This window comes from Arvicanthis niloticus, chromosome 5 (assembly GCF_011762505.2).
Source record: "Arvicanthis niloticus isolate mArvNil1 chromosome 5, mArvNil1.pat.X, whole genome shotgun sequence".
NCBI lineage: Eukaryota > Metazoa > Chordata > Mammalia > Rodentia > Muridae > Arvicanthis > Arvicanthis niloticus.
The window spans coordinates 20107933-20121499 of NC_047662.1; the positions used below are offsets into that span (position 1 = coordinate 20107933).

The 13567-nt window shown below is 50.4% G+C and overlaps 1 protein-coding gene across 6 annotated transcripts in view; it reads left to right on the forward strand.

Annotated features, from left to right (window-relative positions):
- Window positions 1-1400: 1400 nt before the first annotated feature.
- Man1c1 (mannosidase alpha class 1C member 1) overlaps window positions 1401-13567 on the forward strand; it is a 134781-nt gene continuing 122614 nt past the window's right edge. For all 6 annotated transcript variants that reach the window (XR_013110391.1, XR_013110392.1, XR_013110390.1 and 3 more), the window contains exon 1: window positions 1401-1925. Coding sequence is in view for 1 of the 6 variants with exons in the window: in XM_034502321.2 (XP_034358212.1) it covers window positions 1401-1925 (525 nt within the window). In the remaining 5 variants the exon portion in view is untranslated. The remainder of the gene's footprint in view (window positions 1926-13567) is intronic.

The following is a 13567-nucleotide window of genomic DNA, read 5'->3' on the forward strand; positions in this document are numbered from 1 at the left end:
GGGACCACAGCTCTCAGGTTTGGTCCAGCCATCCCCATCCCCCCAGCGCGAAGCAGCTGTACTATCGAGGCTGGTCTGAGCTCTGAGCATCTCTGGCTACCAGCAACCTGGCAATCCCCGAGCGGTGCTAAAAAGTGACAGGGTCGCCCAACGATGAGCAGAGCCTTCCAGACCACACTGGTCTCCCGGCCCTTCCTGGGAAGACCGAAATACAGAGCAGCGCAAGGCGGAGGTGGGCGGTGGAGGGGGCGTCTCGGTCTCTCGGAGTCCAGCGAATGCTGGGCAGAAACCAATGGGTGACTGTGGCCCATCGGGGATCCCTCAGAAGCAGCCAATGACCTCGCTCCACTCTGCACCCCGCCCTCTCCACAGCGCGCAGCTGGACCATTGGAGCTAGCAGGATGGGGGAGCGCAGCGCCAGCACTGGGAGTGGGGGGCGTGGCCCAGACTAGGATCCGCCCATCTCCCCCGGCTAGCTTCCCCATTGGCCGGACTGCGGCGCCGCGGCGGGCGGAGAGGAGGGGCGCGAGGCGCGCTGTGGGCGTGGCCTGAGGGCGTGGCCCGCGGGGGGCGGGGCAGTGGCGCTGTCGCAGTGAGAGCCGGAGCGGCGGCGGCCCGTCTGGAGCTGCAGCGGGCGAGCCTGCGCGGCTAGCGGAGCCGCCGGGCCGGGAACAGGTGATCGCAGCGGGAGACCCGCGCCCTCCCGAGTTGCGGCGCCAGAGCCAGCGCTTCCGGGCTCAGCGACAGCCTCCTAGCCCCGTGCTGAGAGAGGCCAGCTGCGGTTTCGCACGCGCTTCCCGGGTATCCCTCTCCCCGCGCGAGCATCAGAAGCCCCTGGGTCCCGCGCAGCCTCGGGAGCGGCAGTCGCGCGCGGCGGAGCAAAGTTGTGGACGTGTCCCGACCGCCGGGCCCTGCGCCGTCACCACCGGCTGGGCGCGCGCTCTAGGAGCGGCGCTCGCCCTGCAGCCCCGGGGGCTCCCTTTGCAAACTGCTCCAGAGGCTGAAACTTCGGGTGCGGGCGGGTCGGGGCCTGCGTCCTGCGCACCCTCCGCGAGGGCGTCGCGGACGGCATGTGACCGCTCCGGCGCGGGAAGGCGCGGGAGGGCGCGGACTCTGTGGACCAGGCGGAGGGCAGGCTGCGGCGCACGGTGGGCCCGGGCTCCAGCCGAGCAGCCCCCCTCGCCCGGGCCCCGCCGAGGCCGCCGCGTCCCCGCCCCCGCGCGGGAGGATTCGCTCCAAACTCCCTGAACTTCGGGCGGGTCCCGAAGCGGCAGCCTCAAGGTGCGCAGTCCTGCTCGGGGACCCCAACCACTTCACTCTTGCTCCCCACTCTTAAGGATTCCGAGGACTCCCAGGGCCCCGAGCGGAGCTGACAGCCCCCTGCTGCTGGCCGCGCCGCGATGCTGGTGAGGAAAGTGCCGGGCTTCGTCCCGGCCTCGCCGTGGGGGCTGCGGCTGCCGCAGAAGTTCCTTTTTCTGCTCTTCCTCTCGGGCCTCGTCACCCTGTGCTTCGGCGCCCTGTTCCTGCTGCCCCACTCCTCTCGCCTCAAGCGCCTCTTCTTGGCCTCGCGGACCCAACAGCCCGGCCTGGAGGTGATGGCCGAAATCGCCGGCCACCACTCGATGCCAGAGCAAGAGCCTCCTCCCAACCCTGCCCCTGCGGCTCCGGCCCCGGGTGAGGACGATCCCGGCCGCCTGGTCGGTGTCCTCCGTAGGAAAGAGTGGCTGCGGCGAACCCGCCCCACCGGGCCCCGGGAGGAGGGCAACAGGGTTGCAGCCCTCAGGCCGCAGGAAGAGAGCGTCCGGTTCAGTTTCGACTACAATGGTTTCCGCAGCCGCCTTCGACACCCGATCTTGGGGACAAGGACTGATGAGAGTAAGGAGTCCCAGAGTCTAGTGCGAGCTCAGCGAGAGAAAATCAAAGAGGTAAGCACCCGTCCCCTCCAACACACACCTCCAGCCAAGACTTCTAGCTGCAAGCGTTTCCCCACCTTATTGGCCTCTCCTGGCTCCTGGTCTACCCGAGACCCTTCAGGCACGACGCAGCACCGCCCCTCAATCCAAAGTTACTCTCTTTCCTTGGTGCATACTTTAGGGTAACTAGGTTAGTTCATGGCTCCTACCCAACCTCCAGGTGGATCTTTTTCTCCTTTGAGTTCCCAGCCCTGGTGGGCTCCAGGCTTTCCTTGATGGGTTGCTGGTAGGAGTGGATTCTAGGTCCTTAGCTTTTATTTGTGCAGGAAGGAGCCACTAGAAACCCTCTCTCTCACTGTGTGTCTTTTAAGTCTTGACTTCTAAGCTCCAGCAGGCTATGGAAAACCCAAGACATGTGAGGTATTTGGTGTCCTGTTTTGTAATCTCTCGGTATCTTGCAGAGCAGAGATCTCAAGCATTCCTGCTAACTGCTTCTATCGAGCGTTGCCACAGTTGTACATAATTGCATGTGAAAGACGAAGGGGTAATCAATAAAGCGGCGGTAATGTTACAGAAGCTCTGAGGTTATTGGCTTAATGAGGCGGGTCTTGGACTGGTTCCCCATAAGGAGTGGGCCGCAGAGGGATTTAGAAGGATCACTTAGACTTGAGTCACAGTCTTAGTTTTAAGACATCAAAAACAAACACGGCGTAGATGGAACTGGCTTGCTGACAATTGCCAAGAGGCCACTGGTACCTCTGAGTGTTCTGCCCCACCCCAGCTAAGAGTGGTCTGTGTGATCACGATGCTTGGCCAGTATAGCAGAGGGGGCTGCAGTGACACCCCCAGGCCACAAGGGGGCTGTGAGCAAGCACTGGGCCAGGGTCTCCTCCCTGGAAAGAAGAGGATGCTTTCCCCCTTCCTGGGGACCCAGAAGGAAAACATTGCTTCAGTCTGGACCTCTGAGTTTACTGCAGGAAGTCAGCAGGGCTGTTTGCATTTCTAGAGAGAGCAGGCAGCACCTTTAGGGTCTCTGCTGCCAAGATCTTCCAGAGCCATTGGACTTAGCAACCCTCTTCCTCTGTGGGAGCTGTCCTTTCTCCCAGCACCCACCTTATCACCATTCACGGCTGCTCTGCTGCTCGTACCCCAAGGTGCTGTGCGGAGCCCTGTTTGAGTCTGCATAAGCACTCACAGGACATGTGGGAAACACACATGAGCTAAGTCCTCGGTGTGTGTGCTTGTGTGTGCATGCTCCGGAGAGTGACTTCAGTTCCACAATTTTCACTCAACTCTCAAAGGCTAATCAAAGAGTTTATAACACTTAAGGGAGAGCCACATCTTCTGCCCTTTCTGTTAAGGGGCTTCTGGTCTTCAGTTCACCTGGGTCACCTGTCTCTCCCTTTCCTGGAACTGTCTCTTAACACAACCCGTCTTTCTGCTCTTCTAAACCTCCTTGGTGGGCCACAGCCACCTTCTCCGCCCCCACCCCCCGCAGTGAAATCATACATACATCTTGTGCATGCTGTCTCTCATGGGATGCCTAGAGCCGCCAAGAAATTGTCAAAAAGATCTCCGAAAGCATTGGGAATTCTCCAGTGTGGGAGAGATGGAAGGAGCCACTTCTGAAAGCCTGGGCTAGAGCCTTCTGAGAGCCTCCCTGGTAGGGCATGGCCTGGGGGTGGGGTGGGGGGAGCACGGCAAGCATGGGGGATGGGGGCATGGTAGGCTGGCTCCCAGAGGGGATCTTGGTTCTGTCCATGCAGAGGCAGCCTTTGTTACTAACAGAGGCTGAAACTCCCCACTTGCTGCAGTGACTGGGTCTGGTAGGAGGTGCGAGCACTCAGGTGGGTGTGAGGTAACGGAGTGGGAAGAAGGCTGCATGGTGCCAGGTATCTGGATGTGTGATGTGTCATCTCCTTACACCTCTGGTTGTAGCTAGAGGCATGCTCGTGGGTCCCTGCACCTGCTGTTGTACAGCCCGCTTGTGCCGTCTGCAGACGGCAAGCTTCTCAGAATGGTGGGCTCTGGGCTGTATTCACAGTTATGTTTGGGGACCTGTGGTCTTCTCAGGCTACTTGACTTTGAACTCTGCCCCATGTTCCTATCCTGAAAATGGTAGCTTAGAAGTTAAGACACGGTGACTGTCTTTGTTGTCCCTGTCAGAGGAAGCATCCCTGCTGGAGGTATCTGTCCACAGTTCTTCGGTTTCTCTCTGTGTCATGCCTAGGGGTGTGTCATTTTAAAGGTGCCTGTTTTCCAAAAAGGGACCGTGGCATTTGTCTCTGGTTTGTTTATTTCCAGACACGGAAATAAATCCAGACACGGATTGATTAGACCCAAGGAGAAGAGGAGTGCTTGCATCAGATAAAAAGAGACCTGTTTTTATAAGATGAGGGGTTTGAAAGTGAAAGTAAGCATCAGGACAGAATCAGAGAGAGTGACAGATGAGCGTGGACAGAAACCAGACAGACACTCTGGCTCCAGAGCAAGTAAATGTCTTTGTGAACATTCTGGTGTGAGAGATGGATGTGGCTGCTGATAAGATGGGTCAAGGTCGCAGCTTCTGGTTATCCGTGTGTCAGGACCTTCTTTATCACCCCTCCATCCCGGTGCTGAAACCTTGGGTGTTAGAGATGGGGGGACCAAGAGAACATTGGTTGGTGTCTTAGCTCAACTGCCAACTGTATGTCTTTGGGTAAGCCACGCCCCTTCCTGCCTGGACCTTCCCGTAGGACTGGATGAAGACGAGGTGATAGGCTGTTGACTTCCAAGCCAGTCAGGGAGGTTTTAGTATTGAACTTTCTCTTTTCTTGTATCTCTTGGTCCCATGAGGTCGAGTGTAATCACGTGGCGATGGTTTTGATGGTGGCAATGCTGTGTCCCTAGCTTGTACCTATGAATAGCTATCTAACTGTTGATTAATTTAGTCATTCCCAGCACTCAGATTGAACTTGGGAGATGGGGTTTGAATGGCTTGCAGCTTGGGCTCAAGAAGGGCAAAGATGGCTAGAATGTACAACGGAGCTCTGAGGACTATGCAAGCCCACAGGGGTGCATTGTGGTATGACATCATCTACACGTGTGTTGGGATGCTGGGACATGTGCAGCCCGAGGCCTGCAGATTGGATGTGTTTGATAGGGAGTGGGGGTCATCGTCCATTGGTGGATGGTCTGTGGATTCAAATTCAGGTTTTTCCCAACAAGAGTTGGAAACAGGGGGGCTGTTAGCATCACATTCCAGGGAAATAATTTACGCTGTTTTGACCTCATGATGGTAGGTTGCTGATCTGAAAACACTTGTGGGTCTCTCCCAATGAAGGAAGCTTTTGTCTGAGGGAATGGGCAGTCCAGAGCCATGATAGTGGGCACTGGTTTGGGTATCCTCCTAGCCTGCTTGTTACCTTTGAAAAAAAAAATTGTAGGAAGGATCGTTTCTTCTGGTTCCTCTTCCCAAAGTGCTTGTCTAGGCAGAGAAGAACCTGGATTGAATTTCTACACCCTTGGCCAGTTAGACCTGGACTCTTGTGTATCATCTCATAGCAATCTTCCAAAGAATCCATCCTGGCTTCAACTCTTGGTCTTGATATGGTAAAGCCACTAGACCAGGACTCAGGGGGCACTCTTCTCTTCCCCAGGTCCCCTACCTCCATTTTACTGCTGTGTTTATAGATTGACCCATGTGTGCCTAGGGTCTGGGGCGACAATTAGTTGGTACTTGAATATTGATCCAGCTTTATTAAAGATCTGTACACTGGGCTGGGGAGATTGGTCAGTTGGCAAAGTGCTTGAGGACCTGAGTGGGAGGCTCAGAAGCCATGTGAAAAAACAGCATGGTGGCATGTCCTTACTCGGTTGTGGGGAGGTAGAGGCAGGTGGACTTAGTGTCCAGTCAGTCTGGTCTACTGGGCAACGAAGAGACCCATTGCTTTTTCTTGACAGGGTGTCTCTGTGTAGCCCTGGCCATCCTGGAGCTCACCCTGTAGACCAGGCTGGCCTTGAACTCATAGAGATGAACCTGCCTGTGACTTCGGAGTGCTGGGATTAAAGGCATGCCCCACCATTGCCTGGCTAAGAGATCCATCTTCAAAAAAATAGAAAAAAAAAAGCCAGGTTAAGTCAGCTGGTGCTAAGCCAGACCCCCGATTTTGATCCCTTAGACCCACGTGGTGGAAGGAAAGAACTGTTTCCAAAAGTTATCCTGACCTTCACTGGCTAGCTGAGGTGCTGTGGCATGTGTCTTGCATCCCTCCCCATAGGCAAAATAAATAAATGTAAAAAGAATTGCTGTTCTTTTTTTTTTTTTTTTTAAAGACTTATTTACTTATTTTATGTGTATCTGTCTTCAGACACACCAGAAGAGGGCATAGGATCCTGTTACAGATGGTTGTGAGCCACCATGTGGTTGCTGGGAATTGAACTCAGGACCTCTGGAAGAGCAGTCAGTGCTCTTAACCTCTGAGCCATCTCTCCAGCCCTTTCTGTTCTTTTTTATTTTATTTTATTTATTTATGAAGTATTCTCTCTCTCTCTCTCTCTCTCTCTCTCTCTCTCTCTCTCTCTCTCTCTCTCTCTGGTACATGCCAGAAGAGGGCATTAGACCCCATTACAGGTGGTTGTGAGCCACCATGTGGTTGCTGGGAATTGAAATTGAACTCAGGACCTCTGGAAGAGCAACATCCAGTACTCTTAGCCACTGAGCTATCTCTCCAACCCCCAAGAATTGCTGTTCTTAGAAGAAAAGCAAAAGCAAGATGGACAACACTGACCACCTGAGCTTGACCTCTGGTTTCCATATGCACACATACATGTGCATGTATGCCCTCCTCCTAACATGTACCACATGCATATGAACACACAAAAAGATCTGCAAACGAACAGTTAAGGCTGCTGGTAGTAGAAGCTGGATCTTTGCCCCAAGATAACCTGGGATTTCCACGGAAGGGGAGTGTATGTGTGGGGGTCTCCAGCCATGTTTAAGGGCTGAACAGCTCAACCCAAGAGATTGGCTAGACGTATCAGTAATTTTCCAAGGTGGCGTTCCTATGAGTGAACTCTTTCCTGCCTGGATAGCAGGTACCTGGAAGATCTTTTTTAATTATCCCTAAGTGCCTTTGGCTTGGCAAGATGTATCCCTGGCTCTACCCTTGGGGCCTGCCACCTCAAGCCTCTAGGATATTGCTGACTGTGACAGGCAATGGTGTCATCTTGTTGAGTGGTCTTTGCTCCTCATTAGGCTGCTTCATTAGTCATGTGTGGTTTTTCTGTATCTCTGATTTATCATCACTGGTACCAGGGACAGGTAGGAAAATTAAAAGGCCCTGTGTTCTTTGTAGCATGTGAATATTGGAGCCTGGTAGATGCACAGGATAATGAATATTAGGAATGGCTTGGATGGAAGCGGCTTTGCCTGGAAGAGCTAGCTTGCAGACCACTGAAGATCCAGTCTTCCCAGCTCCTCCGTTTCCTTCCTGCCCAGCTGTGTAGTTCATTAACGTAGATGGAGACCGGGTTGTAATGACGGGACACACCCCTCAGGAGACTAATATCCTGAGCGTAGCCACGCCCTTCCAATCCCACCTCAGAAGGTCACGATTCAGTTCCTCACCTGTCCACCACCGCTCACGCCTGCAGATCGATGGCTCTCAACTTTCTCTCTGGGTTTTTGGGGGGCTGGGCATCTGAGAAGTGATTGTTTCCTGGGCCTGACATCCTTAAGTCTGTCGTTAGTGTTAGATAAGAAACAAATAAGATGACGCCTGTAAAGAATTAAAGAATTCAGCTGCTGATTTCACAGTCGGGTTAGCAGGGGGCGGGATGAGGATACAGATTCCCCGAGGTGTTCGGAGTGACTGATTTACATCCGTGTTCACAAGATGCCTTTTCTCCAGCTTTCCCGCAAGACCGATTCATTACTCCACCAAAAATAAATATTGTGATATATATTAGGCTTTGCTCAGAGGGTCTTTACATCTTTTCTTCTTATTGGAAAAAATAAATCAGGCTTGTAGATGGCAAACCTGGCACAGGGAAGCTGCTTGGGAATCTTGGTGGGCGGCCTTGTGAGTGTTTGTGCCCGGGCTCCAGGACATCGCCAGTCTGCATCCTGAGTTGAGGGCAGGGTAGGGGATGGGCCAGGAGTGTTAGGAAACTCTACTTCCTGTTATGTGTCTGTTGGCCACACTGGTGGCAGCAGCTTAGCCATGAAATGATGAATTTGGGATACAAGACAGTTGTTGCCTTGAATGAAATCATGGCTGTTACACGTCTGAAAGACAGGGACCATATGTGGAGCATGGCTGAGTGTCATGAGGGGGAGGGGCTATGTGTGTGTGGGTTGATGGGGTGACGGGGGTCAACTGTTACTACAGCTTGGTGTGCCTGCTGTTCAGAAACACCAGGCTTGTTCAGACAGCAATGGCTCCTGCTTGCCCACCAGCCTCGGGCAGAGGCTTGACTCACTAATGTTTGTATACCCGGGGTGGGGGTGGGGAAACAATACATTTTTGGGACTCTGTGTTTCCACGGCTGATAGTGGAGACTCCTCTAAGGAATTTTGACCACCAGAGGACCCCAGTCCCACCTCCCTCTTCCTCCTTCATGTCTCTTCTCTCTGGGACAAGCTAGCACCCAGCTTAGGCATAGATCTTGTGCTCTCTTTGGACGGGGTTTCTCTGTGTAGCCCTGGCTGTCCTGGAACTCACTGTGTAGACCAGGCTGACCTCGAACTTGGATCCACCTGCCTCTGCCTTCCAAGTGCTGGGATCAAAGGCGTGCGCCACCACTGCCCAGAGGATCTTGTTTTCTGTGCAGGTGAGAGAGCTCTTATCAGCCTTGATGCTGCACCCCTACCTTTCCAAAGAGCAATAGCACCGGACCACGGCCACAGACCTCAGCGTGGTGGCTCAGCTGCAGGTGTTTGCTGCCTTTCTAGAAAGTTTGTTTTCTAAGATTTGGGTTGAGAGTCCCCCAGATCTCAACCCAAAGCGGGTTGAGGCTTGTGTTCAGCCTGTGCTCCCTCATACTGGGGGTCTGGCGGTCTCTCACCGTGGCAATGGCTTTTTTGACTGAAGCTCAAAGCAGGAGTTAGCTGGCCGCAGGATGAGTCTGTGGAAACTTTTGTGAGATAAATGTATGCCCCGCCAAGATTTAAAATAAATACATATATATGTATATATATGTACATGTGTGTCTGCACAAGTTTATATGCATACATATCATATGTCCTTGATGGGGCGCTGGAGCTCCTGGGATAGAGGTTACATTCATGTGGTAGTGTGCTGCTGGGAACCAAGCTTGGCACCTCTTCATGAACAGTGAGTGCTGTTAACCTCTGAGCCATCTCTCTACCTCCAGTGTTGGCATTTCGAGTGCCCTCCTAGGTGAAGGAACAACAATCGGACTTTTGTCTGGCATATTCTGGGTCCGCTCCTTCCTGGTGAGCGTCCACTAAGTAGCAGCCATTTTCAGTCAGCACACAATAGGAGATTGTTTTCCCTCCTTACCTCCACCTCAGTCAACTTCCACAGCACCCACCAAACACAAGTCACTCTTGCCAACTCAGTGGCCTTCGTACACACTGCAGCGCAGTGCCACTGTGTCCTGAATGTCCAGGACTCTCACCCGTCATCGCTGGTCCTGTGTGTTCTCTTCTTCACAGCTTCAATGTGTAGGTGTTCTTTAGTTAAGTATGATTTATATATAGTGAAATGTAATTTTTTTCAGGGGGCGGGGTTTAAGACAGCTCTGTCTGTCTGTCATTGGCGAGGACTCCAGTTCCATGTTAGAGGAATAAGAGCTGGTGGCTCTTGTCTTGTTTTTGAGACAGGGTTCCTCTGTGTGGTTCTGGCTGTCCTAGAACTCACTCTAGACCAGGCTGGCCTCATAGGTCAGACTGGCCTTGAACTCAGCAATCCACCTTCCTCTGCCTCTGAAGTGTGGGCTTAAAGGCATGTGCCACGACCGCCAGGTATGCGCCTTATTTTTACTTTCAAGGGAAAAGAATTCGTCTGGTTTCATTATGACAGTGTCAGACATAGTTTTCTAGTGAATACCTTTTATCAGGTCGAATAAATTCCCCCCTATTCCTAGTGTGCTGAGAGGGTTTCTCTCTCTCTCTCTCTCTCTCTCTCTCTCTCTCTCTCTCTCTCTCTCTCTCTGTGTGTATATATGTGTGTGTGTGTGTGTGTGTGTGCGAGTGCCTGTGGAAGTCAGAGGACAATCTTGGGTGTGATTCCTCCGGTACTGTGCACTGTTCCTTTGAGACTATCTTGGAAGTCACCAACGAGTCTAGGCTGGCTGGGCAGTGAGCCTCAGGGACCCACCCTTCTCTGTCTCCCTGGAGGTGGGATTGCAAGTATGAACCACCATGCTTGGCTACTAGGGATGGACTGAGCCATTGTCCTGGTGCCAGCGGGATTGAATGTTGTCAGATGCTTTTCCTGAATCTGTGGAGATAGTGACACTGTTTTCCTCTTTAATCCTGTCACTATGGTAAAGCAGGATGATCTAAAAAGAATGTTAAAGCAGTGTACTTGATGTCCTGATAGTTTGTTGAGGGTTTTGCCCGTAGTTTTATCGTAAGAAATCCTTATCTGCTTTTTGATGTCTACATTGTGACAGCCTCACAGATGGCTTCTCTTTTCTCTGCATTCTGAAAGAATTATGTGTGAGTGTGTTCTTTTTAATACAGAGTCTCTTGTAGCTCAGGCTGGCCTTGACTCTAGTGTGGCTGAGGATGACCTTGAACTTCTGATCCTCCTGTCTCTGGAGTGCAGGATTTATAGGAGTGTATGAATCAATAAACCACCCCAGACAGACACACATATACATAAGTTTTTTTATTTAAAAGTGGTGTTTTGTTTGTTTGACATTTTATATATATATATAAATTATATAAATTATATATATATATATATATATTTTTTTTTTTTGAGACAGGGTTTCTCTATATAACAACTGTTCTGGAGCTTGCTCTGTAGACCAGGCTAGCCTCAAACTCACATAGCCTGCTTCTTCGTCTTGAGTACTGGGCCAAAAGGTGTGTGCTACCACCTGGCTTGTAAGATTTTTAAATTTTTAAATGTTTCTTGGTTTTCTTTTTTCTTTTTTAAAAATCTAGTGTGTGTGTGTGTGTGTGTGTGTGTGTTAATTTTGTTTTGTTTCCAGTGCTGGACAGTGAGGCCAGGACCTCACCTATGCCAGCAAGTACTTTAGTACTGAGCTGTATTCCCAGCCCTAAGAAAATTTGGATTTTAATAGTTTGTTTTGTAAGTGATAGAATCCACCAGTAAAACCTGTGGAGATGCCTAGGTTGGAAGTGTTAAATCCTGACTTTGTGGGGTGAGCTGGAGAAATGGCTCAGTAGTCATTAACACGTACTATTTTTCCAGAGGACCCAAGTTCTGTTCCCTGCATCATGTTGGAAGTTTTTAGCAGCCTGTAACTCCAGTTCCAAGGGATCTGATGCCCTCTGGTGGTTACCTTGGGTACTTGCACTCACTTGCACAGACACAAACAAATGTATAACTCTTAAAAATTACGTTTTTGGCTCTTTTCGATTTATTTATTTTATTTCTATGAGTACACTGTAGCTGTCTTCAGACATGCCAGAAGAGGCCATCTGATCCCATTATGGATAGTTGTGAGCCACCATGTGGTTGCTGGGAATTGAACTCAGGACCTCTGGAAGAGCAGCCAGTGCTCTTAACCTTACTGAACCAGCACTCCAGTCCACTGATTGTTTCTCAGAAGTTTGTCTGTTTCACACAAGTTGTAGACTCAATCAGATGACTCCAAAGAGTCTCATTTTTCTCTTACTTTTTTGAGGAATCATTTGTGATCTTTCTTTCCTGGTTGAAATTGATAATCCGTTCCCTTGAATCCTTCCTGTAATAATAGTTTGGCTGTGAGTTGATTATTCCTATTGATCTGTCCTAAGAACCAGTGGTTAGTGTTTTGTGTGCATGTGTGTTATGTGAATGTGTGTACAGTTGTGTGTTCATGTGTGCTTGCCTGTTCATGCACGTGTGGAGGCCAGAGTCAGGTGTTTTTCCCTCCTCCCCTTCCTTTCCCTCCATTCCCCCTCACCTCCCAACCCCCAAACAGAATCTCAAGCTTGGCTTGCCTACAACTTGCTGTGAGGACCAGGCTGGCCTCAAACTCAGAGAACCAGCTGCCTCTGCCTCTTGAGTGCTGTGTGCCATTGCTCCCAATCCTCTCAGTTTTTTGAGACAAGGTTCATCACTGGACCTGTAGCTTGCTATTTTGGCTCCACTGATCAGCAAGAATCTGGTATTCTGCCTCTTCAGATTTGGGGCTATAGGTGTGTTGGGTTGCACCAGCTTTTTCCATGGGTACTAGGGATCTAAACTCGGGTTTTCACATTTGAACATCAAACACTTTTCCTACCAAGATGTATTGTGGCCCCAAAATATTTTCAAATATTCATTTAAATTGCTTCTGTTATTACATTCTCCTTTAGTTATTTGATATATTGTCTTAGGATTACTATTGCTGTGAAGAAACACCATGACCAAGCAATCTGGGGGAGGAAAGGGTTTATTTGGCTTACACTTTAGTGTTTATCACTGAGGGAAGTCAGGACAGGAACTCAAACAACAGGAACCTGGAGGCAGGAGCTCAGGCAGAAGCCATGGAGGGGTGCTGCTTACTGGCTTGTTCCCCATAAGTTGTTCAGCCTGCTTTCTTATAGAACCCAGGACTACAAAGCCTAGGAATGGCACCATCCAATGGGCTGGGCCTCCCCGCCCTCTGTCAGTCACTAATTAAGAAAATGCCCCACAGGCTTGCCACAGCCCAGTCTCATGAAGGCATTTTCTCAGTTGAGGCTCCTTCCTCTGATGAGACTCTAGCTGTGTCTCTGATGTGTCAAACCAGAAAATACATATGTCTATATTTAATATTGCACCTTCTTAATGAAATAACTGTCCTTTTTTTTTTTTTTTTTTTTTTTTTTTTTTTGAAAGCATTTTATTTTGTGTGCGTGGCAGGCATGGCATGTTTGCCACAGTGTGCATATGTAGGTCAGAGGACAACTTGTGGTAGTCAGTTCTCTTCTTCTACCGCATGTTACCTCTGGGTAATGTTTGGTGGCAGGCACCTTTGCCGGCTGAGCCATCTCCCCAGCCATCAAACAACCTTCCTAATGGTATAGGTGTGTTTCTGTGTTTGTAATAATGCTCTTTGTTTGAATTTATTTCACTGGATTGATATAGTATATACTAATAGATATATTTTCCATCTTTTCTATTTTTTTCTTTTTCTGTCACAGGTTTCTCTGTTTGGTCCTAGCTGTCCTGGAACTCACTCTGTAGACCAGACTGGCCTCGAACTCAGAAATCCACCTGCCTCTGCTTCCCAAGTGCTGGGATCAAAGGTGTGCGCCACCACTGCCCGGCTAATACAGCAGTTCTTACATTAGTTCCACATACCCTGTCTCTTCCCCTGTGAGTCATCTTTTGGGTTAATCAACTGTTTATAACTGATCTAGCATTTTAGGTGATTTAAAAAACTATATTATTATTATATTTGCTTTTCAAGACATGGTTTCTTTGGGTAACCCTGGCTGTCCTAGAAGTAGCTCTGTAGACCAGGGTGGCCTTGAACTCACAGAGACTTCTCTACCTCCCAAG